We start from the raw sequence: 25,993 nt of genomic DNA, 5'->3' as shown, positions 1-25,993 counted from the left end.
TTTAACACTTTAAAAATCCCAGAAGTGCTGGGGGAGAAACCAATAAACTATATTTTAATTGGTTATGGTGGGGATTTCCTCTTTAGTAGATGTGTGTGAATTTGGAGAAGCAAACACATCCCAGGGCTGTTGGTACAGGCAACTGAATTCCAAACTATTTCTGTGGCTCACGGGTGGAGCCTTCCCTCTGCTTCTGCGACCGGGGCTAAGCAGCACAAGGCGGCCGCAGCGCTCCCTCGGCGAGCACGCACAGAATAAGCGGCAGATCGCTGAACGCGCGTCCTTAGCGCGCCGCTGCCGGGGCCGGGACTCGAACCCGCGGCCCCGGGCCGGGCCCCGCCTCTCCGCCAGGGGGCGGCCACCGCCCCTCCCGCCGGCACGAGGCGGATGCGGCCATCGCGGCCCGGAAGGGGCGGGATGGGGCCGGCCCGGCCGTGAGACCCGCCGGGGGCCGTGAGGGAGCCCCTGGGCCAGTGCAGGATCGTCATGGAGTCGTGGCAGCTCCGCTTCGACACTCTGGAAGCCCTGCGCCTCTCCAGCAAGGGCCGGCTGAGCTACTGCAGCCACTGGCAGGAGGATGAGGTGAGGGAGTCGGCCCTGCCCGCTGGGAAACACCGACCGCTCATCTCGGTGACACTCAGGGCTTGAAATATCCCCAGAGCGGGTCCAGGCTCGGGAGCGCGGGGTCAGGGAGCGCGGCTGGTCCGAGGGGGTTCAAATGTCCTGCGAAGGTAGGAGAGTCCGGAAAAAGTGTTGGAAAGACAGCAGAAAAAAGGGTTAAATGGGATACTGAGCTGCGGTGATAAAGCAGCTACTAACTGTGCGGATTTGCTCATGGTGTGTTAAAGTTTTATTGAAATTAAGGCTGTGCCGCATTCACGGGGAATGTTTTCTCTCAAGGCTGCCTTGGAAGGATGTGTGGCTCCCGTTGAGCTCTCCCCTTACTGCGGCTGGGTGCTGGACAGCCTCGGTGGGCAGTTGGCACAGGAAATCACACCCTCCGGGACTTCAACGCCCAAACAGTCCACTGCACTCCCAAAACGAGCTTCTGCGGAGAAGATCCCGCCTGGCAGCCACCGGAGCTCTTCACCACCTTCATCTACAGAGCCCAGTGAGACCAAGGTAGCTTTCTGCTTATAATTCATATGTTTATGGAGCAGCTGTGAGAAAAAAAAAAAAAAGAAGTCCTAACTTGCTGTCATAAATTGTCAGCTTAAGGCTGGTTTGTGCTCTGTTAATTTATGGGGAAAACATCCTTAGTTTTTTTGTTTGTTTGTTTGTTTTTTTTGTTTGTTTGTTTTTTTTTGTTTTTTTTTTTTTTGTTTTTTTTTTTGTTTTTTTGTAGTATGAACAGGTGATGATAAAATCAGTATTAACAAGACTTTCATAGAAAAATGTTTCGCAGTAGACCCAAAGCAAACTCCATTTTTCACCATAACTGAGGAAAATAGTTGGAGCTCTGTTGTGTTATGGATTAGCAGCACAGGATTTGTCCATTTGGAGGGATAAGGTCACAGAGGAGGGTCAGGACTGTTGGAAAAGTCCATGAGTAACCACACTGGGTTCTCTGGAGTCTTTGAGTGACTTACATGTATTCTGACTCTAGTTTACGAGGCAGAAGGGTAGGAAGCTGGGCAAATAATAGTTTAGGAGACTTGCTTTTTCTGTTTTCCTCCATGAGTTGTTTATCCTGTGCTTAGTTGCTGATTTTGCTTTTATACTGACTGTACAGGAAAATGATCATAGTCTCCTGGAAATCAATCAAGAAGTTGTTCCAGCAGTTCTGTCATCTAAAGTTGCAAAAGTCGAAGGCTGCATTCGGATGTATGAAGAGATGCACAGGCTGAAAGCAAAGGTAAGAAAAAATGATTGAGGGGCTGTCTGTGAATCCCAGGAGAGCTCCACAGTCAGAGGTAACAGTGCAAGGACAGCAAGTTATAAATGTTGGGCAGTTCAGTTTGTGTTTTCTTCTGTCCACATTGCTCAATGACTCCCTTTGGTGCCCCTCTGTAATGCAGGAGAGGCTGAGACAGCGGCAGGAGGAGCAGGAGCAGATGGTGAGGGCAGCCTATGCCCAGGCCAGTGAGCAGCTGAAGCGCTTTGATGAACTGAGGGAGCTGAAGCGGCATCAGGAATTCCAAGAGTTGCAAGAAGTAATGGAGAAGAGGTGAGATTGCCTCTGGTATCAATAGAATTTTATAGCATTTAATCAAAATGCAGATTAATTCCTGTTCCTGACAGTTCTATGCTAGTTACTTGTGGTTGGAAATTTCACCTGCTGTTTGTCTTACATTAACTATCCTGTTATAATTTAGCTGTCAGAGTAGATGTCTGGCTATTGTTGAGGTTTCTGTGGTTAGAAAAAGACAACATTTATGATAGTTAAAGTTCCTTTAGCTTGTTTTAAAAATAACTTCCTGTGTGTTGGTTTGTGTTTTGTCTCCTGAATGTCTTGAATACAGTTTTTCTGTCTTTATGTGTATTGTAGCTCAAAGGAGGCTCAGGGGCAGCAAGAGAAGTTGAAGGAAGAACACCGACATAGAGCAAAGGTCTGAGATTCTTAAGAATTGTCTTTCATAAAAGACCATGACTCCTGGGTGGGAACTGGAAAGACCAATTGATTTATTTGTATTTTCATGACACTCTGAAGTAAAGATGGATTTTCTGGTGCTGTCCTGGGCACCTGCTGCAGTGTGGAAATGCAGTAAAAGCACTTGTGTCCTAGGAACAGGAAGGCCCTGTAAAGCTGGAGCCATCAGACCAGGAAGGAGCTGTACAACTAGAGTTATTGAGGTATTTTATGACTCCTGTGTCTTTGTCTCCCCAGATATTGAACCTAAAATTGCGTGAGGCAGAGGAGCAGAGGCAGCGCCAGGAAGAGCTGGAACGTTTGCGCAAGGAAGAGGGCCAGGAGAGACTGCGCCGCCTTTATTCCATCCAGGAGGAGCTGCTGCAGCTGAACCAGCAGATTGATCCCAACTACAGGCACAAAGACTTGCCCAGAATTGATCTGTCTGCATACAGCAATCGTGGCAACCAGATCTGTGGACTGGTGTCAGGGCTCATCCGCACCACGAGCGAGGTACAGGCTCTGGAGCTGTTAACTTGGGCTGTCATTCCTTCATAAGGCTCCCTGTCATTGTCTTCAAAGGCAGCTTCTCATGAAGCCCTTAAATAAGATATCACAGCAATGATTTTAGATATTCATCCTATAAAGCACTCAATTTCAAAGGGGAATTCTTTCCTCTGGCACTTCAGCTGTTCTCTTCAAAATGGCTTATCAAAATGCATGAGAACTTCTACAGAAGAAAGATTCAAATTAAATTGCTGGAAACTCGTGCTGTAAAGTTCCCTCTGTGACAGTGGACTGGTTCATGAATTGTTAAATACTGAACATCTTACCATTCTCCTCTCCTCTCAAGCTTTTCTGCAGTAGCTGGCTTTCCTTGACATTTTTTCTTTCTAGGATGGATACAAGTCTTGAAAGATAAAGTGCTAATAAGGCTAATCCTATGTTCCAGTTTGTCACAGCTGGCTTTCAGCAGAGGGGGCTGTCAAGGCTTTGCACTGGAGTTCACTTGCACTTGTACAAGTGTATTATTAATTTTTGTTGTCCAATATCTTAGGATATTTAGTCATGGACTTGCATTATTTACAAATATTATGACCAGTGTTATGTACAAATAAAGGAGATGGGGATAAAATACGTAGTTAGCTCCCAGATTATCTGAAGGCAAATGCTTCAAAGGCTCCTTGTGCTGGCAGTTGGCCCTCTGACTCTGGAACCAAAGGTTAATGCTGTGTTACCTCTCATGTTTCTTGGCAGAAAGGGTTCCCAACTCAAACAGATGTGGCCAGCACTGAACGAGCTCTGCAGGAGATGCGAGGGTTGATATCCAGCATGCAGCAGGAAATCACTGCAGCTCTAGAAGAAAAGAAGAGGAAAGATGAAGAGGAAAAGAAACAAAAGCAGAAAGAGTTAGAGAAAAAAGAGCAGATGAAGAGTCAGACTCCTGCCCCTGCACAGCAGTCAGGGGAAAAGCAGCAGAAGGAAGGTTGGTGTGGCTTTTTTAAAAATATTTTTTATTCCTTTGACTTGCATTTTTAAAAAATGAGTTTTCTCACTAGAGGTTTAGGTCTTTTTTAGTTATCATTTTTTTTTTTTAATAACAGGACTTCAGGTTAAAACAGAAGAAAGTATCATGCAGTGGTACCAGCAGCTTCAGGATGCTGCTGAGCAATGTGTTGCTGCTTTCAGTGAAATTGGAAACTGCAAAGGCAACACTGAGGTATGAACAAATTACTAATATTGTTGAAGAGAGATTATATTAATTTCTAATTTCTTAATTAAAAAAAATTAAAACTATTGTAGCAGCCTCTGTTACCATTCTGCTCATCCAAGCTAATATAGATATATACTTATTTGGAAAGGATTTTAAAGTTGTTTGTTTGTTCTCCAGGTGAAGAAGATAAAAACCAACTTGCAGAAAGCAGCTACAATCCCTGTGAGCCAGATCTCTAGCATATCAGGTCAGGACAACACCAAGAGCTCAATCCCACTGAAATTCCTTTTGCTTTAGAGGTTTTATGAGGGCACAAGCATATAAAGTGTTCCTGTAGCAGAAAGCTGACCTGTACACAGCCTATCTGTGCAGGAGGGTTTGCTTGTGTTTTGAGGGCCTGTTGCTTAAAACATCTTTCTTCAGTGGGATTAAGTTTGGTTAATCAGATGGAGCAAGGATGTGGGTCTGGTGTTGGTGAGCTTGATGTGGTCTGGGTAAGCCTTGTCTGCTGTTCCCTTATCTTCTGTCTCCATACATTCCTTCTGTATTTGCAGGCTCTAAGCTGAGGGAGGTGTTTGACAAGATCAATAACCTGCTGTCTGGGAAGCCTGTTCAGACTGAAGGGCAAACGGTGTCCGTGACTCAGCATCCACAGGGGCTGGAGTTTGTTTGCTACAAACTTGCAGAGAAGTTTGTGGTGAGGAAATCTCTTTTTTTGGGGTGGCACAGGTAGCCAGTGCACCAGGAGATGCCTTTGGACACTGAACTGTCTCTTCAGCTATGAAGAACAAAATCATTGGGTGTTCAGTTTGCCTGTATGAATGCAGTGAAAAAACTTAGTTTCTCTTTAACTTCCAACCTTTGTTTTATTTCTTCTGGGAGGAAAAACTTCTAAATTTCAGGCATATGTCTTACATATTTTGAACTAGTTAGGTGCACTGTTGTGGAAAATAGTTTGATAGTTAATTTATGGTGTATATATATATGGTATATATATATGGTATCACAAAACTGTATATAGGCCCAAACCTTATATTTTGGCAGAATTTGGGGGACAAAAACCCGAACACTAATACTCAAGAGGCAAACTTCAGTCCCTGCTTTCTTGTTAGCACCTCTCAAGAAATGAAGTTTGAGTTGTTTTTTGAATTTGGCAGAATTTTTCTCTTGTCTTTATTTGCAAAATTTGGGCTCTTTGAAACTTTTGTCCCTGCAGGAACAAATGCATGCAAAAATCAGCATATGGAGTAAAACTGTCACTAATTTGTAAACATTTGAAAGTGATTCTTTGGGTTGAGAATATCTGTGCAGCCTGCACTTTAGGCCTGTGTTTGCTAATCCCATTTTTCTATTCTGAGCCACAGTTTATTGTCATCCTCTGTGGGAGCTAAGGATATGTGGCTTCATCAGCTTTTCTGTCCTTGGTTCATAGCCATGGAAATGTTCAGATTCTTTAGTAAAGGCTAACTACAAAAATGAGGATTTTTTTTTTTTTGCCTGAGAAATTATTTGAAGGAGTGGTGGCTGACTTTCCTTTTCTACCCTCCAGAGACATGGGGAAGGAGAAGTATCTTTTCACCATGATTCAGCTTTCCCAATTGCTGTGGTGCTCTCAGGAATCTGGGAATTACACCCTCGAGTCGGAGACATCTTTTTAGCTCATCTGCACAAAAAGTGCCCATATTCTGTGCCATTTTACCCTGCTCGGAAAGAAGGGACTTCTATGGAAGAGTATCAGAGGTAAATTTACTACTGGACTTACTCTGCATGAACCCTGCAAGGGTGAAGACTGTTTTGAGAGAGCTCCACTTTCCCCCATCCCTGAGCACATAGGCATTGACTCTGGAGGTTCACTCACAAGTGTGTACAAACCATCTCATTCCAGCCCCCTGCCATGGCAGGGCCACCTTCCTCTAGACCAGGTTGCTCAGAGCCCCATCCAGCCTGTCCTTGAGCATTTTCTTGGATGGGGGAGCCATAGCTTCTCTGTGACCTGTTCCAGTGCCTCACCAAATGGTGGAACATATGATCCAGAGGGTAATGGTCAGCCTTTGCAATAATTCTTCCATGTTTTTGAAGAATCCCTATTCTCAGTACAGTTGACTTCAAGTAAGCTGAGAGCTGCAGGGACTCAAGTGAATGTGTTTTCCTGTACTAAAACTAGAATGTTTTCTCATACTAAGGATGCTTGGATATGAAGTTCATGATTCCAAAGTGGAAGAACAAGATCATTTTCTTAAAAGGATGTCAGGAATGATTCGTCTCTATGCTGCCATCATTCAGCTCCGCTGGCCTTATGGAAACAAACAAGGGGTATGTGTGTGGCATAGAACCATGTTACTATCCCAGGATTGTATTGTTTTAAATGTATTGGAAGCTTGTTTTGTAGTTGAAGTGTGCTGACTTTAACCTAGCTCAGGATATATTTGGAGGAAAATGTTCATAACCATGATGAACAAAGCAATGCCAAGTAATTAATGGTGTGAACTTCTATTTCCTTTATGTTTTCACAATGATCAAGTTTTATGTCAAGTTTTATAAAGAAGAAAGTCAATCAGAAAACTGTCTGCTTTGATAATTGTGTTTTACAAGTCATAAAGCAAGTGCTGAGTAGCTTCTTTCTTCCTTTATAGGCACATCCTCACGGTCTGAGCTATGGATGGCGCTGGCTTGCGCAGATGTTGAATCTGGAGCCTCTGGCAGATGTGACAGCTATGCTGCTTTTGGATTTCCTGGAAGTAAGTGGTGTAGATAACTGTTAGTAGTTAAATGTCACCAGTTTACATCCCTTTTGGGTTGTGAAGGAATTGCTGAGGTGAGATTCACAGCAGGTTTTTCTAACTTGGTCTTATTCCTTCAGAAAGGAATGTGAATATTTCCACCTTCTTGCAAATACAGCTTTGGAGCTGAATGATTTCAAAACTGAAGTTTTTATAAACACAAATTCTGTTGTTGTATTTGATTCCGTTTAAGGTTTCTGGTATTTTAAAAATAGCTGTATGGCCTTATATAAGGTCTGTTCTAAGTACTTGGCAGTTTGTATTGTGCAAAGAGGTCCTGTGGCTGCTCCAGCCAAATTAGTTGATAAAACAGGATAGATTTTTCAGGCTGAAAAGATCAGAGCCTGATGGATATTAATTGTTTCTCCTAAAATAATAGGTCTGTGCTAAATAAGAGCCAAAGTTAAAGACTGAAGTCAGGGGACACAAGCACTGTTGAACACAAGCAGCTTCTCTGCTCTTCAAATGCTTCTAAAGAACTGTAAAAGTAGAGATGAGAAAGTAGGAGGTGAAATACCCCATGGGGGATTCTGTTAGGGATGGTGAAGTCAGAGGAACATTTGTCCTGTAAACTGTATGGAGAAAACTGATGAATCACTGCACACAGCAGTAATCACAGTGGGGAAATGACCACAGTGTGCCCCAGCAAATGGTGTTAGGAATGAGAACTATTTTTGGAGGGAAACTGGGGTGAAATGAAGGATGTCAAGATTCATATAATAGGAAAGAAGGTGATTGTGGTAGCAGTAATAGCATTTAGAGGATTTGCTTGTTTTAGTGTAGGTGTATTTCTTTAAATGTCTGAATAAAGCATTAAGTTGTTGGTATGGAGCAGATTCATTGCAGCTGTCATGCAAGTCTGAAATCCAGTCCTGTAAACCTGGCCTTTCTGTATCACAGGTGTGTGGCAATGCTCTGATGAAGCAGTACGGGATTCAGTTCTGGAAAACAATGTTCTTTATCCAGAAATCCTATATCCCAAGGTATGATATCTGGGGTTAGGAATGTTGGTCTACACTCTGAAATGACTCATCCATGTTTTCCAATCCCTGCCATCCACCCCCACACCCACATGTGAATCAAACACGACTTTCTAAAAGGATTTTGAAACATGCTGTTGTTTCTGCAGAATTGAAGCTGTGACCAGCTCTGGCCAGATGGGCTGTTTGTCACGTTTGAAGAATTTCGTGCAGGTAAAGCAGTTTTGGGGTTTTTTTTTTGTTCATTTAATTTTCAGGTGTTTTGGTTTGGGTTTTGTTTTTTCCCACCACTGAATATATGCATCATTTGGATAATGAGGTTGGCACTGCTTGCCACCACCAGACCTCTCTCTATGATCTAATCCATCTTTTTTAACTTTTCAATTACTGAATTACCTTAATGATAGTTATGATATCAAACATGTCGCTGCTTTCTTACCTCACACCTAATTTTTATCAATGAAAATGTATTTTGGTTATAAAGGAAGATCAGTGAGAGGGGATGTACAGGTTGAGGAGGATTCTGCTGAGTCATTTCTGTCACGGCTGTTTCTTATCAGTAGTTGCGTGTTTTTAGCACTTGTCCTGATTAAATATATGGGGAAGTGACAATTTGAACTGCTCTCTGTAGTGTTTGTTTAGCATTGCATTCTGTATATTTTTTTAATAAAGCTTGCAGAACTGTAAAATACTTGATTGTTTAAATTGTTCTGTGAATGTTGACTTAGATGATATTAAAATATGACAGCTTTGAAGTTGTACTTTCATTTAATAATTAAACTGGCACATTTTATTACTAATGCTTTGAATGTATAGTAAGAGCCATCAGAATGCCTGAGAAGAGGTGCCAAATTAAGATACACATTTATTTATCTTTATTATTTGTCTTTCTCTCCATTAGAAATGTCTACGTGCAGAGGAAATTCCATTACCAAAGGGCATTCTGACACCTTCCTTTTGGAGAACATAAATCAGCCTGTATTTCCTTTCCCCTTAAAGTTTAATTCAAGAAGACTGATTTGTTAGTCTTTGAAGCTAATCTTTGCATTAGATCTTTATAAGTTTTTGTATAATAAATTACTGAAAGTTCAAGACTTTTCCTTCATATGTTTAATCATGTGGAAGATGCTTTAAATCCATTGTCCTGATGGCTCCAGAGGTTAAGGACTCTTGGACTGAAAAATTGCACAGTGCTGTTTGGCTCATGGAAGTGAAAATACCTCACAGCTTTATGAACTCTTAACAGCGTAATCAATCTCAAAATTACTGCTAGAAATTTATTTTTGTATTTCTTACATCTTTTCAAATTCAACTGTAATTATGCTGATGGACTTGTTTGTCTCAACATCATCTAAAATCTATGGTGAGGCTGGTGAAGGTTGAGCAGTGCTGACATCTCCCTTGGATGCCACTTCACTCCGAAAGGCAGGATTCTGGGTTGAAGGGAAGTAGACTCACTGCTCCAAAAGTTCTGTGGGCCAAAGAAGAGCTCCTGTAACAATCAAAGTTCTGGTTTTTTTGTTTTTTTTTTTTCAGTCAAGGAAATCCACAGCTCCTTAATGAGTAGGGGAGATGGGAAATCTGTTGGATTTACATTGAGCTGTCAATTGAACTGTTTTGGTGGCCTCTAAGATGACAAAATTTACTTCTGAGGTCTACAAGGTAGTTAATTATTCTGGCAGGTATTCTACAAGGTAGTTAATTATTCTGGCAGTATACTGTTGCAAGTTGAAAATGTTTTTTTTTTTTTACCAGACTGGGGCTTGTTTTTCCTAGAGGCACCATGATTTGAAGCTGTAGAACATGGAATTGAGGTTCTCATATGAAAATATGAATTTGATTTTCCATATAGTTCTTGAGATTGCTTAGAAGAGGTTGTAACATGTGCTTTGGAATTCAGGCCTGTAAAACCCTTAACATTGTCTTTAAAATGGTCTAGTACCTAAGTTAAATTTGTATTTGGTTTATGTATTTTGTAAACTGACTCTGGAATACTTCAGACTGTTACCTTGTGATTGTTCTGGGAAATTGGAAATATCCTCCTGGTGTCGTTTTTGCCAGATAACTCTGAAGCAATGTGACTTTTATTTGTATACTTGAAAATGTATGAGGTTTTTTGATACTGAGTGGAGATGTTTTAATTATATATTGCATATTCATAAATATGGAGGAGATTCACTTTGCCAAGACAGTAATTAGTCTTGTCTGTTAGAAACAATTGTCTGCCTGTGCCAAACCCAAGGAAGAATTTGTTGATGTACTTGTGAAATACAATACTACTTTTTTTGCTGACAGCTACTTGGGGTTTCTAACATTTGTGGGGTAAATAAAAGTATATATTTTTATAAAAAAGCCCAAGATATCCTCTTCTGCCTCAGTAAAGAGAATCCACATGCCTACTATTTTAAAAATACTAATATGAATACTAAATGAATAATGTGTGTGCTTCATAAGAATCAATATTTGTTTTTAGATGTAGCTTGAGGTTGTATCTGCTGCTTGAGCTGAATGTTTGACTTGTTTTTGTCATTTTAGCAGGTTTGGATGTTAGCCAGTTGGTGCTGTTAAGATGCAATGCAAATAAGGTCATGTGCATATATCCCTGGTGGTTTTGCATGTATGTTTATATCAAATATGACCAAGGAGAGCATTGCAGATGTGAAAATACTGTGCCTTCAGGAAGAGATGCATCAAAGTTGGTGTGAGTCAGACTTCTGCTTGGAGACAGGAGTTCCAGGCAGTCCCAGGGATGCAGTGTCACCATAAGTGCCTGTGCTTCCAATTAAGTACTTCACTCAAATAAAGTGTTATTAATTCACACAGCCATCAAACCCACTCACCACTTTGAGCCAATAACATTCTTGCTGCCTTTCAGCCCTCTAGACTCTAATTATTTCATTTTTTTTTAGAGTAGAATGTGTCTATTTTAAACACTGATTTAATGCTAAAGGCTCATTTTCCTTTGAATTTATGCATCAGCTTTTCAGAAATAGCTTTCCCTTGACAGGCGCTCGCAGCCTTTTGATGCTGTGTCCTTGCCAGGCTTCTGGGTGACACTGTGCAGTGCTTCAAGCAGCCACTCTTACCTATACATCTGGATATAAATTTTATATATGAGTATGTGCGTGTGTTATACATATATATAAACACATATTTATATAATGTAAAACTAACGAAGCTGCTGCTTTGACCGTGGCTGGATGCTGCACTGGTGACCTGTCCCCATCACTGAGCCGCAGAACCTCGACTGTCACACCCAAACTGACCCTGACTCCGGAGAAGGGGGCAGAGACCCCTCTGCCGACCCCCTGCGCGGACATTTTAACCGATTCCCCCTCTAATAAAGTGATTTTGTGGTGCCCGAGGCCGGTCCTTGCAGGGCACAAACGCCTCCCGCCCCCTGCTCCTCGGCTCGGCTCTTTCCGGAATCGCTCGGACCTTCCGAAACGTCTCGTTCTTTTCCGGACCCTCTCCCTCGTTTTTTTCCGAACACCTCTGTGTCTCCGGAACTGCTCGTGGGTTTCCGGATTCACTCGTCTCTCTCCGGATCCCCGTCGTTCACCGGCGGAGCACTGGTGGGCGTGGCCTCCCCGCGGTCCTTTCCCGATTCTTTCCGAAGTTCTTCGTCTCTTTCCGCCGACCGGGCAGGGCCGCTCTGCGGCGCTGACGTCACCTCCGGCCGGGCTATAAAAGGGCGGGTGCGGGCGGCGCGCGCGGTCCGTGGCGGAGGGCGCGGAGCCGGCGGGAGGTCCCTGCGCACCCACAGACCCGGTGAGGGGATGGGGCGAAGGGCGGGCGGGGGGCGCCGCGCGGCCTTCACCGCGCCCCGCTCGGGCTCACCCAGCCCCGCACGCACAGCGGGCACAGGTGTGCGGGTGAGCCGGGGGAGGCTGAGGCCGGCCCTGCCCTGCCCTGCCTCCCCGGGCGTCCCGGCCGCCGCTCGCTCTCGCCCTCCGCGACTCCGCCGGGCGGTTCTTTATCGCAGGGCGCCGCAGAGCCGGGCCCGGCGTCTCCCCGCGGGCCTCGGGCGAGCGGAGCGGAACGAAGGGCGGGGGTGCGGCGCGAGTGAAGGGCGGGCGGGCAGGGAGCGGCCGCAGCCGCCCTGAGCAGCGCGACCCGCGGCTGGAATCCCATTCAGCGCCCCGGGGAGGGACAAACGGGCGGACAATAACATCCCCGGCGGCTAACAGCCCCCGCCGTGCCCGCCCGTCCCTTCGCGGGTGCCACCCGGCATTTCCCGGGGACAATTCCCGGGGGATGGAGCCCCCGGCGCTCCGCGGCGCCGGGAATCGTTGCACAGCAATGGCTCCCGCGGCTGCCCAGCCCTGTCCAAGGTCAGGAGATGCGGGAGGAGAAGGAAGGAGCGATGGAGGGGCCGGGGCCGCGGGGAGAGCCCGTGCCGCAGGGCCCGGGGGTCTCCGGGCAGGGACGGACACGGGGGCGGCTCAGCAGAGCTGACAAGCAGGGAGGCATTTAAACGGAATCTCCCGACCTCTGTTCCTTTCGTATATGTGTTACTTTGTATGTAGGGCAAGGTCTACTGCTTCCTTTGTAAAAGAATCAGGATTTGTCCCTGCCCTGCTTATTTCTTTAATTTTTATTTTAAATTTATTTAAAATAAATCCAAACCAAGTGTTTCTCAATTTGTTGCCCACATACACCTTACCTGGTTATAACCATAAAAATCTGCATTGTTGGATCATAAATATGTGCCAATAGGGCAACCATTTTCCCTGATATTGAAGGATAACCAAGCAATTACCACTGTATATTTTTTTCAGCAGGTTCATATTGGCTGTTCAGGATTTTTTTGTGGCTCTTTTATCATAAACCAGGTTTGTGATCCAGTCGAAAATGTACGTGACTCCTGAGCAGTCTTTCATACATATTTAAATAGGTTTTGAAGAGCAGTTGTCTGGAGATGGCGGATGAGCATATCAGGGAAAAAAAAAGAAAAAACATCCCAAAAAAAGCCAACTCAGCCTGAAATGGTTCTGTATCTTTCTGGAAAACAAATAATCCATTTTCTTTTGGCATTTTTGTTTTCAGCAAAGTGCCAGAAGATTCCAATGACTGTGTTCACCAAAAGGCCTTAGTCAGGGATTCAGATTTGTTCAATACAAATTTTAAACCCCACTGTTGGATTTTCATGCATTTATATGCAACTAGTTCTTCCTTGTGCTCTTTCTTGAAATCTTCATTTGTCCTTATTTATGGATTGTGCAGAGAAAATAATGGTCAAAAGGTTGAAAATGGGTTGCTTTCTGCTGCATTGTGTGCAGTATCTGTAACCGTAATAATGGAATTGTTAAGCTGTGGAAAATACTTAAACTAAGATAACAGGCTACATTGTTCACAAGAAGTCATTTATTTCTGTTCTTGTTGAAATAAAAAGCCACAATATCCATATTGGTCAAACTGAAATCAAAATTTTATTTAAAGAAACAGATTTAGATGTAATGCTCATATGAAATCTGTAGTTCAGGAAGTTAAACATAATTCTGATTGATTTTAACAAAAATGGTGGTTACATTTACACGTTTTAAACAGTTTTTGCACATTTTTCTCCTGCACAGCAGTCGGATAAGAGAGGCCTTGATTCTCTTGGTGGAGGGTGGTGCCTCTTGGTGAGAAATTTGTATTTACAACTAACACAAATAGCTTGGTATCTTCGCTGCCTTTTTTTTTTTTTTTTTAGTCTGTGTAATGTATTTTTGGGGTTGTAAATGTTTTAATCATAAATACATTGCTTTTTGGAGACCGTTGATCACTTCCCCTCTATCGGAGGAAATAATACAAATTCCTCCCTTTTCTCCTCTGCTCGTTAGTGTAGTGTGGGAGTTTGTTTTTTCCATTTGTCCCTGGAGTGAGTGTAGGCAGCAGAAGAATGGGGTGGAGCAGACTGCAGATGTCGTGGAGGGAGACTGAGGCTGGGAGCCCGGCCCGGGTTCCAGCAGGGGGAATGTGCCGGCTCCCTGCTGCAGCTGACACAGGTGAAGCTGTGCAAATGCCACAGAGACGTCCACAGCTCCAGCACGCACAAGGACACACACACTGCTGCAGTTATCCATGGAGGGATTGCAGCACGTCCGTGGGGCTGGGGAAGACAAGGAAATTTTCAGCTGAAAATTCTGTGGATTGGACATTCTTAACAGCTGCATCTCAAAAAATACCTTCTGTCGCAACTGCTACCTGTCCATTTTTTGTTGTGGCAATTGAAAGTCAACATTTTTGTAGAGATTTACATTCCAAACCTTCTCATTGAATTTGTGTCTTCAAATTAAGCTGTCACACTTGATTTATACTGTGGCAAGAACCATCATTTGCCAAGTCCAGATAACTTGCTTTACTTTCTGTTTCTGACCTTCAGATTATGCTATTTTTTTGTTTGTTTGTTTGTTTTGAACTAACTGGAAGGGTTAGTACATACTGAATTAACTAAGTTTTCCTGTTTATATTGTAACCTTCTTTTTGCATGAGAGGGTCTTGTCATTTTCCATAGCTTGGGTAATACTAACACCAAATTGTTTTATGTAAAAAGGAAGCAAAAGGAAAGTGATTAACAGGTACTTTGACAGAAAAATTTCAGCCATATCCTTATGCTGGTCGTTAGTTGAATGTTATCTTGATTTCCCCCTCCCTTTTAGACTCTACATTCTTCCATCATGTTGTCATCGTTTCGTAAAGTCAAAGTCCAGGTATTTTTCCATAATGCATGAAGTGCCCTTGCCACACTTGCCTGCCTTTATTGCAGTGACCTGTTTGTAACAAAAACCACTCGTTTGAATTTATTCTATACAGCAGGTGCTTTATTTGCACTTAGTGTGAGTCTGATCTGCCTTTCCTTTAATACTTTGAGTTGCCTAATTTCTGTCTGTGGTGCATGATGTGTGAACATTTTGTAGGAGTTATAGTTCAATATAATCAGGTTTTGATACTGATTCATTTTCCAGGAGGTTTTTATTTTAAAATGTACATGAGCAGAATCTTTATAGCTTCTGCAAATCAACTGTGAGGAGATTTACAGTGTAGAACATTGTGCATTCAAAGTTGGTCTGGTTCCTATTCATCCACTTGCACAAATTTATAATCCTTGAGTTGTTGTGCTGTAACTGTTTCTACACAGTGATGCTTCTGTTTCAGTGGTGGTAAAATAAATAGGATGTATGGATCAGACTTCAGCTGGGGAACACAAGCAATTAGATTTTATTTGGAAATGGTAGTGATGTAAATGTTTATACTGCAATTAAAATTATAATGAAAAGATAACAAATGGGGATGAAAAATGCTGGGGTTAATGATATAATCTTGCATTACCTGTAAACTGCATTTCTGCAATGCAGTCAAGGTAATTTGCTTTCTCAGGAGTCTCAGCAGAGTGCAGTCCTTGCCAGCCCTGGATAGTTTTATCAAAGGTCCGTGATGTTAAAGCAAATTCCAAAAGCCCCCTTCTATGTGAAGACACCAAATTCAGATGGGCAGTTCAACTGCTCTTGTTTAAATAGTGGAATTGAGATTTTAAGATTAAATGCCTAAAAATGTCTTTATCTGTCTTCGTATTTCAAAAGTGCATAGTTGAGGCTGTGCTCAAACCCTCTTGTCAGCCTAAATCACTAGCTTTGCAACCACTTTGGTTTAAACAATTTACGTTTCTTTTCTTCTAATGCGACAGTTTCTGCATCCCCTGCAATACCTGCTTAAATTTTGGGGCTGGTTTGAATTTTACCTGCACTGTGGTTAGTTCTACAGCATCAAACAGCAACTTCAGCACATCTTGATTTTTTTTTTTTTTTTTTTTTTGGGACTGCAGTCCTTGACTGATTTTTCTGGCTTGGAATTTGCGGAGGTTTGGGGCTGTCAGTGACCTTCCTTAACAGCATATTTGGACACAGTGTTCTGCTGCACGTAGTCTAACCTTAAAATGTCTTTATTTTGTAAAAGTTAAATTCAACAAACCAAAAGGCCGGGCATTAATTTTGTCCCAATAGTGTCCCAGTCTCTAGGATAGGATATGGCATCCTTTAGCTCCTTCTCCGTAACACAACATGCTCAGGCTCCCTTTGCAGGAGCTGTGCATGTTTTCAGAAGGATTCTCTTTGATTTCCTGGCACTACAAGTACTTATGGACTTCCCTAAGCCAGGCAGTCATGGTGGTTTGTTTCTTCCCTGGCGTTTTGAGGGAGCTGTGAATTGGAGAAATCAAAGCTGGGGAAAATGTGTGTTTGTTTTTTTTTTTTTTTCTCTGTTCTTTTGAAGGTTATTTTCACATCCATTTTTTGCTTAAAGAAAAAAGCTCAGCAATCTGTTCCCGTTCCTCAGGAGGGAGTAGCTGATATCAGTTAAATCTTCTTTAGACAAGATTGATGATGTGTGATGTTGGTGAACATAAAAAAAAAAATGCATTGAGCTATTCATGTGTGCATACTTGGGAAGCAGGAATGTTTTAGTAGGGAAAATATTTCTGTTACAGGCTACTGCTGAGGTCATGTATGATGAATATGTGTAACACATGAGGACGTGTCTTAAGGGAAAATTATTTTACTACTTCTGAAGATCTTTATGTACTGATACCTGATTGTTTTTCAGGCAAAGGAGTTAGATTTTTTTTAAGCTTTGTGTAATTGCTTTTAAAAATACACTAAAATCTTCTGCCTAGCACTGAATGTATTTCACATTTGTGCATTTAAATCCCTGAAAACATGTTTTGATGAGGGAAATGCTGACAGCTCTGCTGTGTGGCACCGCTGTAATTCCTGTTGAACCCACCTCGATGCCGCTGTTCCCGAACTTGAATGGTGTTGCTGACATCATCGCTGTTGCGCTGCAGTATCTGTAAATACCTGCAGTTGTGTATTTTAGTGTGCTATTATGTATCACTTGATTTGACTGGGGAAGGCATAAATGGAAGGATGAGAGTAATAAGTTTGTTTTGTTGTTTCAGGCTTTTCCCCTTAATTTTCCAACTTCTTTTTGTTGGTTGTTTCTTTTCCTTTTTAAATAACATCACCAAAACGGTGCGGAGTGAAGAAGCATTTCTAATATTTTTAGTTAAGACATAAGCTGACCTAATATTAGTCTTACAGCATGAAAGCAGGAATGAAATGTCACCAGGACAGTCCAGATGTGCTGTCTGGGGCCTGGAAAGTTCCCTCAGCCCCGTCGTTATCGCCCTGCACCGGCTGTGCCGGGCGGGGCGGAGGGATGACACTGGTTATCTGGGGACAGCCTGGCACAGTCATATCCCAGTGCTTTTCACCTTAAAAACTTTTAGTTGGTGGGATTCGTGCAAGAAGTGCAGAGGTGTCTTCACACGGTGTAGTTGAACCAAGAAGTTTTGGGACTATTTTGGAGGGGTGTTTGATATTCCAGGGAGTGCTGCAGTTGGAGGTGATAACATGGGAGGGAGGGAGACTGCATTGTTCTGCAGCATCCATGACTTTTGAGTTCTGAGCTCCCTGGTGGCTCTGGCAGCACAGACACTGCTGACGTCGGCTGGGGCTGCAGGAAGAACAGTCCATTATTGCTACACTAAAGCACTTCTTTTACAATTGACTCGCTCCACTGTAGTTACAAAAGGAGCCTTTCTTTTAACCAGTTCCAGCAAAAAGAGGAGCCAGATTGCCTGGCTTGTGTGGTGAGAGGCAAACCAGCTCCCAGGGTAAATTACAGAAGGTCTCCCATTTGGCTTTCAATATTTTAACAATGTTTGAAATTATAATTTAAACAATTGGAATATTTACCTAAATTAATAATATAAATAATTTAATAATTTAAAATGTTTTCAAATCACTTTGTGGAGGTTATTTTTTAATACTGAAATACAAGTTGAGTTGTATTGTACAATGAATGAGTGTACAGTGTTCCAGAGACTGACCAGGATTTAATTTTCTCTCAGCACTGCTCAAACCCAGAATCAGCAGAGGGGCTCCAGCCATGCAGTGCGTTAGACCAGCTGCCACTGTGTTATTCCAGAACACAATGCAGTTTAAAAGAAATGTTTTTGGGATTCAAACACAGCATGACAGGGCAGGAAAGGAAGTTTTTAGCAATAACTTCCTCTCCTGGTGGAAAAAGGCTGTTTGAAAGAGTGCTGGAACAAACAGCTGCTTCCTCAGGGAGCCATATCTGTGCCTGAGCTCGAGTTATGTTCAGGGGTTTGAGCTTTTAATACTCAGATACACTAATCAAGTGGAGATTTTGGTAGCACTGCCAGGCAAAACCTGGGTTTTGTTTATGTAACACAGTCTGCACACACTGGGGTGTTTTTTTTTTTTTCCTTGCCCTCTTTTGACAGTAATGAGTGGAAGGAAAAACAAAGCTGAATTTTCTTTCCTTCCTGCAAGTGCCGCAGTGCAGTTGGGGCTCAGAGTTGATGGGAGCAAGGAGTGCTGCTGGCACGGCTGTCCTCTGGAGGGTGGGACCTTGGAAGGGTAGCTCAGGAATGTGTGGATTCGTCCCCATATGTTCCTTTCTGTCAGATTGTCCTTTTACAAGTGCTTAGAAAACATGGCCCTGTAGATCACTTTCCAACCTGTGGAGTTTTCCATACAATTATGCAAGATACATGTCTAATTAAAGCATGCAGCTAACTAATGACTAAATAACAATTTAATATTTAATGACTTATTTTAACTGATTGTCTATGCTTTGCAGTCTGCAATTCTAGTCTGGATTCTTCCAGAAAGATAGGATTGAGAAGAACCTTTAGCTTGGAGAGTGTGGAATTGATGGTAGAAAAGTATTGAGTGAGTGACTTGTGTAATCACTTGCACAGAAAGACATTAATTGCAAAATGGTTCAGGCACAGAGTGTTTGTTGCAGCAACCTCTTGATATGCACTTAGTTGTTAAATAAGTGGTTAAATATTCAAAATTCAGTGATAATAATAGTTCCACTTTTAAAATTTGTGTTACAGTTATGTTCTAGTGCCCAGGTCTTTTACTGAAAGTCACATTGCTTTTGGAAAGTTTAGGAACTAAAAATTAAAGGTTGTTGCAATTTTAATTAAAAAGAGCAAAAGCAGATCAGTAGTCAGGTCTTTGCTGCCTGTGGTAACAATATTAGGCTTTAGTACATTAAGCAATGTGGAAGAATTTTCAGTCAGAGCAAGAATCATTGGTTAAACAAAATGCTCCTTGACTTACTTGGCTAAGGCCACATCTGTGAAGCCTCTTACTGCCTTCTGAAAGGTTATGTAGAGAGTGGCAGGATGGGTTTGTAACATTTTTAAATGAGAGACTAAGGAAGAGATGCATCAGACAGAGAATGTGGCTCTATATATGTATGTAATACATGTGGGCCACTTAACTGTTGCTCAAAGAAGAGTAATATTCTTTAGTTTAGTATTGAATATTTTAAATACAATATTTTGAGATATTGTATGTTGTACAAGAAATATGTTTTGTCTGTATCTACACATATTTGTGCACAAACCCACATTTTTAGCTGTTGTGTTGGACACTTGCATGATACAGTGAGATGACACAGACTTTATATGACTGCAGCCATATTTGTCCAAACCAAATAGATGTGAAATGTCTTTCTAAATTTTCCTTTACCACTTTCTGCTGGAAGTGTGGTTTTATTTACATGTAAGATTTTTTACATGTACCTGTACACACAGAGTAAGACTGTAAGTAAACCATGTGTGATTTTAAAAAAACACTTTTTTTCTGCATGAATCTCTTCCTGATCTACCAATGTTTTGTAAGACAAACATAATGGGGTTTTATTTTTGCTTTCAGAAAATGGACCCAAGTGGTGTAAAAGTGTTGGAAACAGCAGAAGATATCCAAGAAAGGCGTCAGCAAGTTTTGGACCGTTACCACAGGTTCAAGGAACTCTCTTCTCTAAGGCGCCAAAAACTTGAAGATTCCTATCGATTCCAGTTTTTCCAGCGTGATGCAGATGAGCTTGAAAAATGGATCCAAGAGAAACTGCAGATTGCATCTGATGAAAATTACAAAGACCCAAGCAATTTGCAGGCAAGTCCTCCTGCCACTTTATATTTCCTGTACTATTAATTTTAGGGCGTTCCAGGTCAGCTGGTATAGAACAAACACAGAAATGAAACTTGATTGAGAGTGAAGAAAGATGGATGCAAATACCCATGACCTTGCAAAGTGCTCTTCAAAAGCCTGGCTTTTTTGCTGATGTAATTGGAATATTTCTAATAATGGATTAGATGCTACATCAGCAAAGAACAAAGTGATCAGTGTAATGTAGTGTAAAACCAACTTTATTTAATTCTAGAATTTGTGGGATGCCTTAACTCTGTGAATAAATGTGAATTATCACTTATTGTTTCCACAAAAAAAAAAAAAAAAGGTATTTATAGAAAATAAGCTTGTGTTTGTAGAACTAGCTGACAGGTTCTCAGGGGTTTGAACACTGTCATGTGCAAGAGCAAACACAAGAAAGAAATTACTAAAACTGGGATGTTTGAATCCGCGTGTTGATCCACCACATGATACAACTGATTTCAATGGTGCAGTTTTAGTATTTGTCAGTCCTGAATATGCATAAAATACATTTAAAATTTTGCTGTTGGGGAATGTGGAGGAGTTCCTGCACCAAACCTCATTTGTATTCTTTGATGTTTTCCTTTCAGGGGAAGCTGCAGAAGCACCAAGCCTTTGAGGCTGAGGTGCAGGCCAATTCAGGGGCCATCATTAAACTGGATGAGACTGGAAATCAGATGATTAACGAAGGCCATTTTGCGTCTGAAACCATAAGAGTGAGTTTTAAAGCTTTTTTCCCCTCCCTGCCTCTTACAGGCCTTTCCTTAAGCAGTTTGTTCAGATTGCACAGATAACTCTATATTCAAAACCTCTCTTTAAAATTCTACAGGTATTTGATTAGTGAAATCATGAGAAAATTTGTATTTGTAAAGCTTGGAGGTGGTTTTCTCTTTCATGAGCACCCAGCTCATACCTTCTTTTGGATCTGGTTCTGAGGAGAACTGTTTAAAGATGAGATGTTTTTGTAGTGATTATCAAACTTAATTGATAAGTTCAGCATTTCATTCTAACTTGCCTTTACTGGTTCAGTCCTTCACGCCGTACCGGACTGCCCAGCGCCCGATAGTCACGGCCACCCAAGTGGGGTCCCACATACGAGTAGGTGAAGCTTGTGGCTCTGCAGTGCAACTTGTTTTTGCAATGTCTCCTTCCTTCCTTAGTTGACAGTTTGCACCATCCTTCTGGGCAGTGCTCAGAGCTCTTTCCTCCCTTGAAACCTCTTTAATTGAACTTTCTGAGTGGATCAAGTGGTACCCGCCCGTGATGTTCAAAAGCTTCTCTTGAATGACTTTCAAGTTTCAGGTCTTGATGAGCAAAGTGTAATAGACAATGGGTGGAGCAGTTACTTTCCTGTTTTGCAAGTTGTGTGCATGTGTAGGAGTGTGGTTTTACTTTTTGTTGTCTCTATCGTTTCTAGTGGCTCCCAATAGTATTGAAAGGCCAAGTGCAGCCAGAGAAGCTCAGTATTAAAACCAGTAATTGCTCCTAGTATGTCCATATCATGTCACTTCACAAAGTTAGCTAAATATATTTTTATTTAGTGTTAAGTGGTTAAAATACAGTGAAATAGCTTAAGTTTGACTTAAAACAAATATGTTGTCTTAAATTTGAATAAATTCTGAAAGGAAGATGCTATTCATTTACTGGTAGTTGACTTTCATATAAAAGACTGAACATTTGAAGGGGAGAGCAGCTAATTTTTGGTATGACTTCATATTAGCTTAAAATTTAAATCAAATTTTATCTCAATATGTTTAGCTCATAGTTACTTAAAGATAACTATTTGATAGCTTCATTAATTAATAACAACTATCTAAATACTTGGTTCAGTAATTTCTAATTTTGTGTTACAACACTTTATGTAATTTGAAAACTATTTACTAGAGATAAAATCATGAGGTTTGTCCCTCATCCTTTGTCTAAAGTAAGATTTAGGATGTACAACTTCAGAAGAATAAATAAATCTACTGGTAAGGACAGGAAGGGAATAAATCTCATTCTTTGACAGGGGATTTTAATAACAACATCTTTTTGTTTCAGACTCGACTGCAGGAGCTGCACCGACTATGGGAATTACTGATGGAAAAGATGAGAGAGAAGGGAGTCAAATTATTGCAAGCACAGAAGTTGGTGCAGTATTTACGGGAATGTGAAGATGTCTTGGACTGGATCAATGACAAGGTGTGTAATTACCTCCCTTTATTGTGTCCTTGATGGGAAATTTGATGTGTTTGTGTGAAAAATTTCTGTCAGCATGGAGTTGCTGGAGGTCAGGTAGCCTCAGAAAGCTTGTAAAGGTGCCTGTATGTTTTATTTAGTTATTCACACAGCATCAGCAGTATATGTGCAAAGTACTACTGTTCTTTTGCAGCCACAATAAAAGTTAGTAGTCTAAGAGGAAGCCTGTTTGTTGGAGAGTACTTTTAACATAATCATTTCATTCTTTGCTTTGAGAAGACAAATAAAGTCTCCTCTAAGGGAAATCTTCAACATGTAAAAGCAAATTTTTAAAAATATATATCCTAAATTATTTGTTTCAGACAGGAGCCAGCCCAAGCATCAAGCAGTTACTAAATGGTTGGAATATATTTAGATATACATTGTAAGGACATGAACTGCAGGAGGACTGTTGGTTTTGATTCTTTGAACTCTAAGGAAGCAAGCCACAAACCACACTATCAAGAGGAAAAAAAGCCACAAAATAATCACACTGGTTTCCTTAAATGATGGTTTGCTATTTTATATCACTGTGGGTTCAAACTGTAAACCCTGTATAACTGTTACTGAATACAATACTGCACTTTTTGTGCAGAAATCTTGAGTCAGAAGCCTGCAGCAAATGCCCATAAACAGTGTAAAAAGGAACTAATTCTAGTCACTCTGTGCGTTAAGAATTTGTACTTGAAAACTTAATATGACCAAGGAGGATGAAAAAATAACCCCCTTAGTGATCTTGCATATTTTCTGCAATAAGTGTTAGGTGTTGGGGCAGGGAATGGAACTTAATGAATAAACTTCATAGTTTTAAGTCTGACCTTAAACACTTTGATTGTCTTTGACCTATTGAAAATTAGGACACTGTGCTTCCTAATTTTTAATAGTGATTTCCCATAGGATATACTGAAATTAACTTTTTTTTTTTTTTCCAATGTGCTAGGAAGCAATAGTGACATCAGAAGAGCTTGGACAGGACTTAGAGCATGTTGAAGTTTTGCAAAAGAAGTTTGAAGAGTTCCAGACAGACCTTGCAGCTCATGAAGAAAGAGTAAATGAAGTGAACCAGTTTGCTGGCAAACTTATCCAAGTAAGTAACTTATCATTTATTGGTGTTGAAAATCTCTCGTGGCAAGTCAGTTATCACAGTAAACATTTGTCTGTAACTTCTCCTCTTTCCCCCCTGTTTTGGGGCAGATCTTTAAGCTTTGCTCCACATGGGTACTTGGCTATCTTCTCCTTAAATGGTTACCCTTTGATTCACTTGTTCTTCTGCTGAACAGCCTGAATAATTGCCCCTTCTGGGAATGCTCCTGAAAATATGGAGAGTAGTGATTAGTAAGAGAAACTGTTATATTGGAGTTAAATTTATTTCCCTTGGACAGGGAGGTTTAATATCTCTTCTGGTTTGATATCTGGGGCCTGATCAAGGATGGAGGCAGGGCATTGCAGGGAAAAAGAAGATACTGTTTATAGCCCTCTTCCCATGGCCTAATCAGTATATAGGGAAAACACTACATGAGTATTGAATGTTTGCACAGTGAAATTTCAGGGAAACTATTGAATTGGGTGATCATCTGGAAAGGACAGTAATTATAAATTGATCTCTTGAAGACCAGCAGCATTTTGTCGATGGATGTAAAAGCAAAGAACATATGAAAGTAGCATTTTTCCTTTGCTTGCCAGGAAACACATCCTGAAGAGGAACTGATAAAGTCCAAACAAGATGAAGTAAATGCAAGCTGGCAGCGTCTTAAGGGACTTGCCCTTCAGAGGCAAGGAAAACTCTTTGGGGCAGCTGAAGTTCAGCGTTTCAACAGGTAGGAACTTGGCTGGATCTGCTGAATGATGTAACCCTTGTGTGGGTGTTTAATGATGCATTCAGCTGCACACAGTAGTATGAGAAGAGCTACTGTCTCCTATGGCTTTGCTTTGCTCTTCTGCATGACTTGCTGAATGAAGACCTCATTGTTCTACAATTACTTCAAAATGGTCATTCTGATGGAGCTTTTCAGAACTTGGCAGTTTTGCTCTCCTTTCCTCTGAGGGCTTTTTCCCCCAGTTCTGTCCTAGATGAGCCTTAAATGGGGTGTGCTTTTTTTATTGGATGTCAGCCCAATTGTTCTGGAGGCTCTGAGCAATGTTTTTCTATTCTCATCTCCATCTATAGCATTTTGAGATTTGCTGTAATTAAGTTGGGGAAGGGTCCAGAGTGGGAAATGGATCCACTCCATGACAGTGCTCAGTGGTGCTGTAATTCCTGGTTTGCATCTGGTAACAGTGGCCTGTTAATATGTTTCAAAGTTTCTTGAGATGCAAAGAAAGTCTATTTATTTGTTTTCTAAAGGATGTTTGTAGTTGGCTGCAGTGTTTATATATATGGGTTTGTGTGCTACTACGTCTGGCACACGTATGGGAACTCATCCTGCTTCCTTCCTTTTTCCATACAAGACAAACTGCTTTCAATTTGTGCTTTGTTTTGAAGGGATGTGGATGAAACAATCAGCTGGATTAAGGAGAAAGGGCAGTTGATGGCCTCAGATGATTTTGGCAGAGACTTAGCCAGTGTGCAGGCATTACTGCGGAAGCACGAAGGCCTGGAAAGAGACCTGGCAGCTCTGGAAGATAAGGTACCCCTGTGAGATGTATTTCACTTACAGTTTAAATGAGGTAACCAGCTTGTAAAAGGCTGGAAGCTCACTCTCAGTGTGTGCCTGGGTTTAGGTGAAGGCCCTGTGTGCAGAAGCTGACCGTTTGCAGCAGTCTCACCCAATAAATGCTTCCCAAATTCAAGTGAAACGGGAGGAGCTCATTGCCAACTGGGAACAGATCCGCACGCTGGCAGCAGAGAGGCACGCTCGCCTCAACGACTCCTACAGGTGGGTCACTGCAGCAGGACAGTGCTGCTTCCCTCCTTGTTCACATTTGACAGAGGGATCTTGGAAGGAGAAGAAAGGGGTGCCATTTCCAAAATTTTGGGATGATTCTGGTATTTTCGGAGCAATCTCATTCACCAAATTCTATTTTACAGTAACCTCTTGTAGTAAAAGAAATATTTATGTGATTGAAAAAATATTGCATCTTTTTGTCATTCCCTGGGTGTGGCTCAACTATGAAAATAGACACAGTGATGTTTTAGGACATTTGCTATTTTCTCCATCTGGGTTGAGACGTGCATTTGGAAGTACATTATCTGAATATGTTTCAGTTTTGCTGAAAAGAAAGCTTTTTTAATACTTTTATTACAAATCTGTTCACTAGTCTTTAAGAATCTCTATGAAGACTGAAGTATCATATATTGTTTGGTATATTGTCTGAGTCCAAATGAATTCCCTGTTTCTGTGGTAGGTTTTTTTTGCTGTGGAGTTTGTGTTCATCCAGTCTGTGTCTGTACTAACCTGGTCTCTGAAACATAACCTGTTAGATTACTGTTGAGAAGACATGCTAAAAACAAACTAATCCCAATATGGTGGTTAGTTTACATTCTTTCTGGTTCTGTTTTTCTGCCCTTTGTTCTTTCCCACATTGTGGGATTTTTGGCAGTGGAGACCCACACAAATAATCTTTTCCTTTACCTTCCCTGCCATAGTCTCTTCAGAGCAATTAACAGCAATTGTAAAAAGGGAACAGAAACTGATAACTTTTGCTGATAAGTGTTACGCATATGCCAAAAGCAACAACTAAAGGCATTCTGGAAGGAATTTGAGGATTTGTTT

The 25,993-nt window shown here is 41.5% G+C and overlaps 2 protein-coding genes across 7 annotated transcripts in view; both read left to right on the top strand.

The window, feature by feature from the left end:
• The first annotated feature begins 396 nt into the window (after positions 1-396).
• On the top strand, positions 397-9,135 carry GLE1 (GLE1 RNA export mediator). The gene is made up of 16 exons (XM_053996557.1): positions 397-582; positions 901-1,122; positions 1,733-1,855; positions 2,019-2,167; positions 2,489-2,549; positions 2,828-3,082; positions 3,827-4,055; positions 4,174-4,289; positions 4,461-4,530; positions 4,838-4,980; positions 5,833-6,023; positions 6,467-6,596; positions 6,917-7,021; positions 7,964-8,046; positions 8,193-8,256; positions 8,945-9,135. Exons 1-16 carry the CDS (start codon positions 487-489, stop codon positions 9,011-9,013), a joined length of 2,106 nt encoding a protein of 701 aa, XP_053852532.1. The 5' UTR covers positions 397-486; the 3' UTR covers positions 9,014-9,135.
• Positions 9,136-11,735: 2,600 nt separating this feature from the next.
• SPTAN1 (spectrin alpha, non-erythrocytic 1) overlaps positions 11,736-25,993 on the top strand; it is a 46,063-nt gene continuing 31,805 nt past the window's right edge. For 4 of the 6 annotated variants that reach the window (XM_053996535.1, XM_053996534.1, XM_053996532.1 and 1 more), the window contains exons 1-8: positions 11,736-11,814; positions 19,788-20,027; positions 20,654-20,779; positions 22,104-22,244; positions 23,221-23,367; positions 23,964-24,097; positions 24,763-24,907; positions 25,002-25,156. In XM_053996535.1, the coding sequence (XP_053852510.1) occupies positions 19,791-20,027; positions 20,654-20,779; positions 22,104-22,244; positions 23,221-23,367; positions 23,964-24,097; positions 24,763-24,907; positions 25,002-25,156 (1,085 nt within the window). In that variant the 5' untranslated portion in view covers positions 11,736-11,814; positions 19,788-19,790. Of the gene's footprint in view, positions 11,815-19,787; positions 20,028-20,653; positions 20,780-21,092; positions 21,162-22,103; positions 22,245-23,220; positions 23,368-23,963; positions 24,098-24,762; positions 24,908-25,001; positions 25,157-25,993 lie in introns of all 6 variants that reach the window. The other 2 variants (XM_053996530.1, XM_053996529.1) reach the window with 1 other exon arrangement.

The sequence above is a fragment of the Vidua macroura genome, chromosome 21 (genome assembly GCF_024509145.1).
Source record: "Vidua macroura isolate BioBank_ID:100142 chromosome 21, ASM2450914v1, whole genome shotgun sequence".
Classification (NCBI taxonomy): domain Eukaryota; kingdom Metazoa; phylum Chordata; class Aves; order Passeriformes; family Viduidae; genus Vidua; species Vidua macroura.
This window is presented reverse-complemented; position numbering and strand designations above follow the sequence as displayed.

Bases quoted from the DNA above. Each gene is read 5' to 3' on its own strand.
- GLE1 (XM_053996557.1), top strand. From the start codon at position 487: ATGGAGTCGTGGCAGCTCCGCTTCGACACTCTGGAAGCCCTGCGCCTC. The intron at 2,168-2,488 runs GTGAGATTGCCT...TGTGTATTGTAG, and splicing joins CAAGAAGTAATGGAGAAGAG to CTCAAAGGAGGCTCAGGGGC. The intron at 4,981-5,832 runs GTGAGGAAATCT...TCTACCCTCCAG, and splicing joins AACTTGCAGAGAAGTTTGTG to AGACATGGGGAAGGAGAAGT.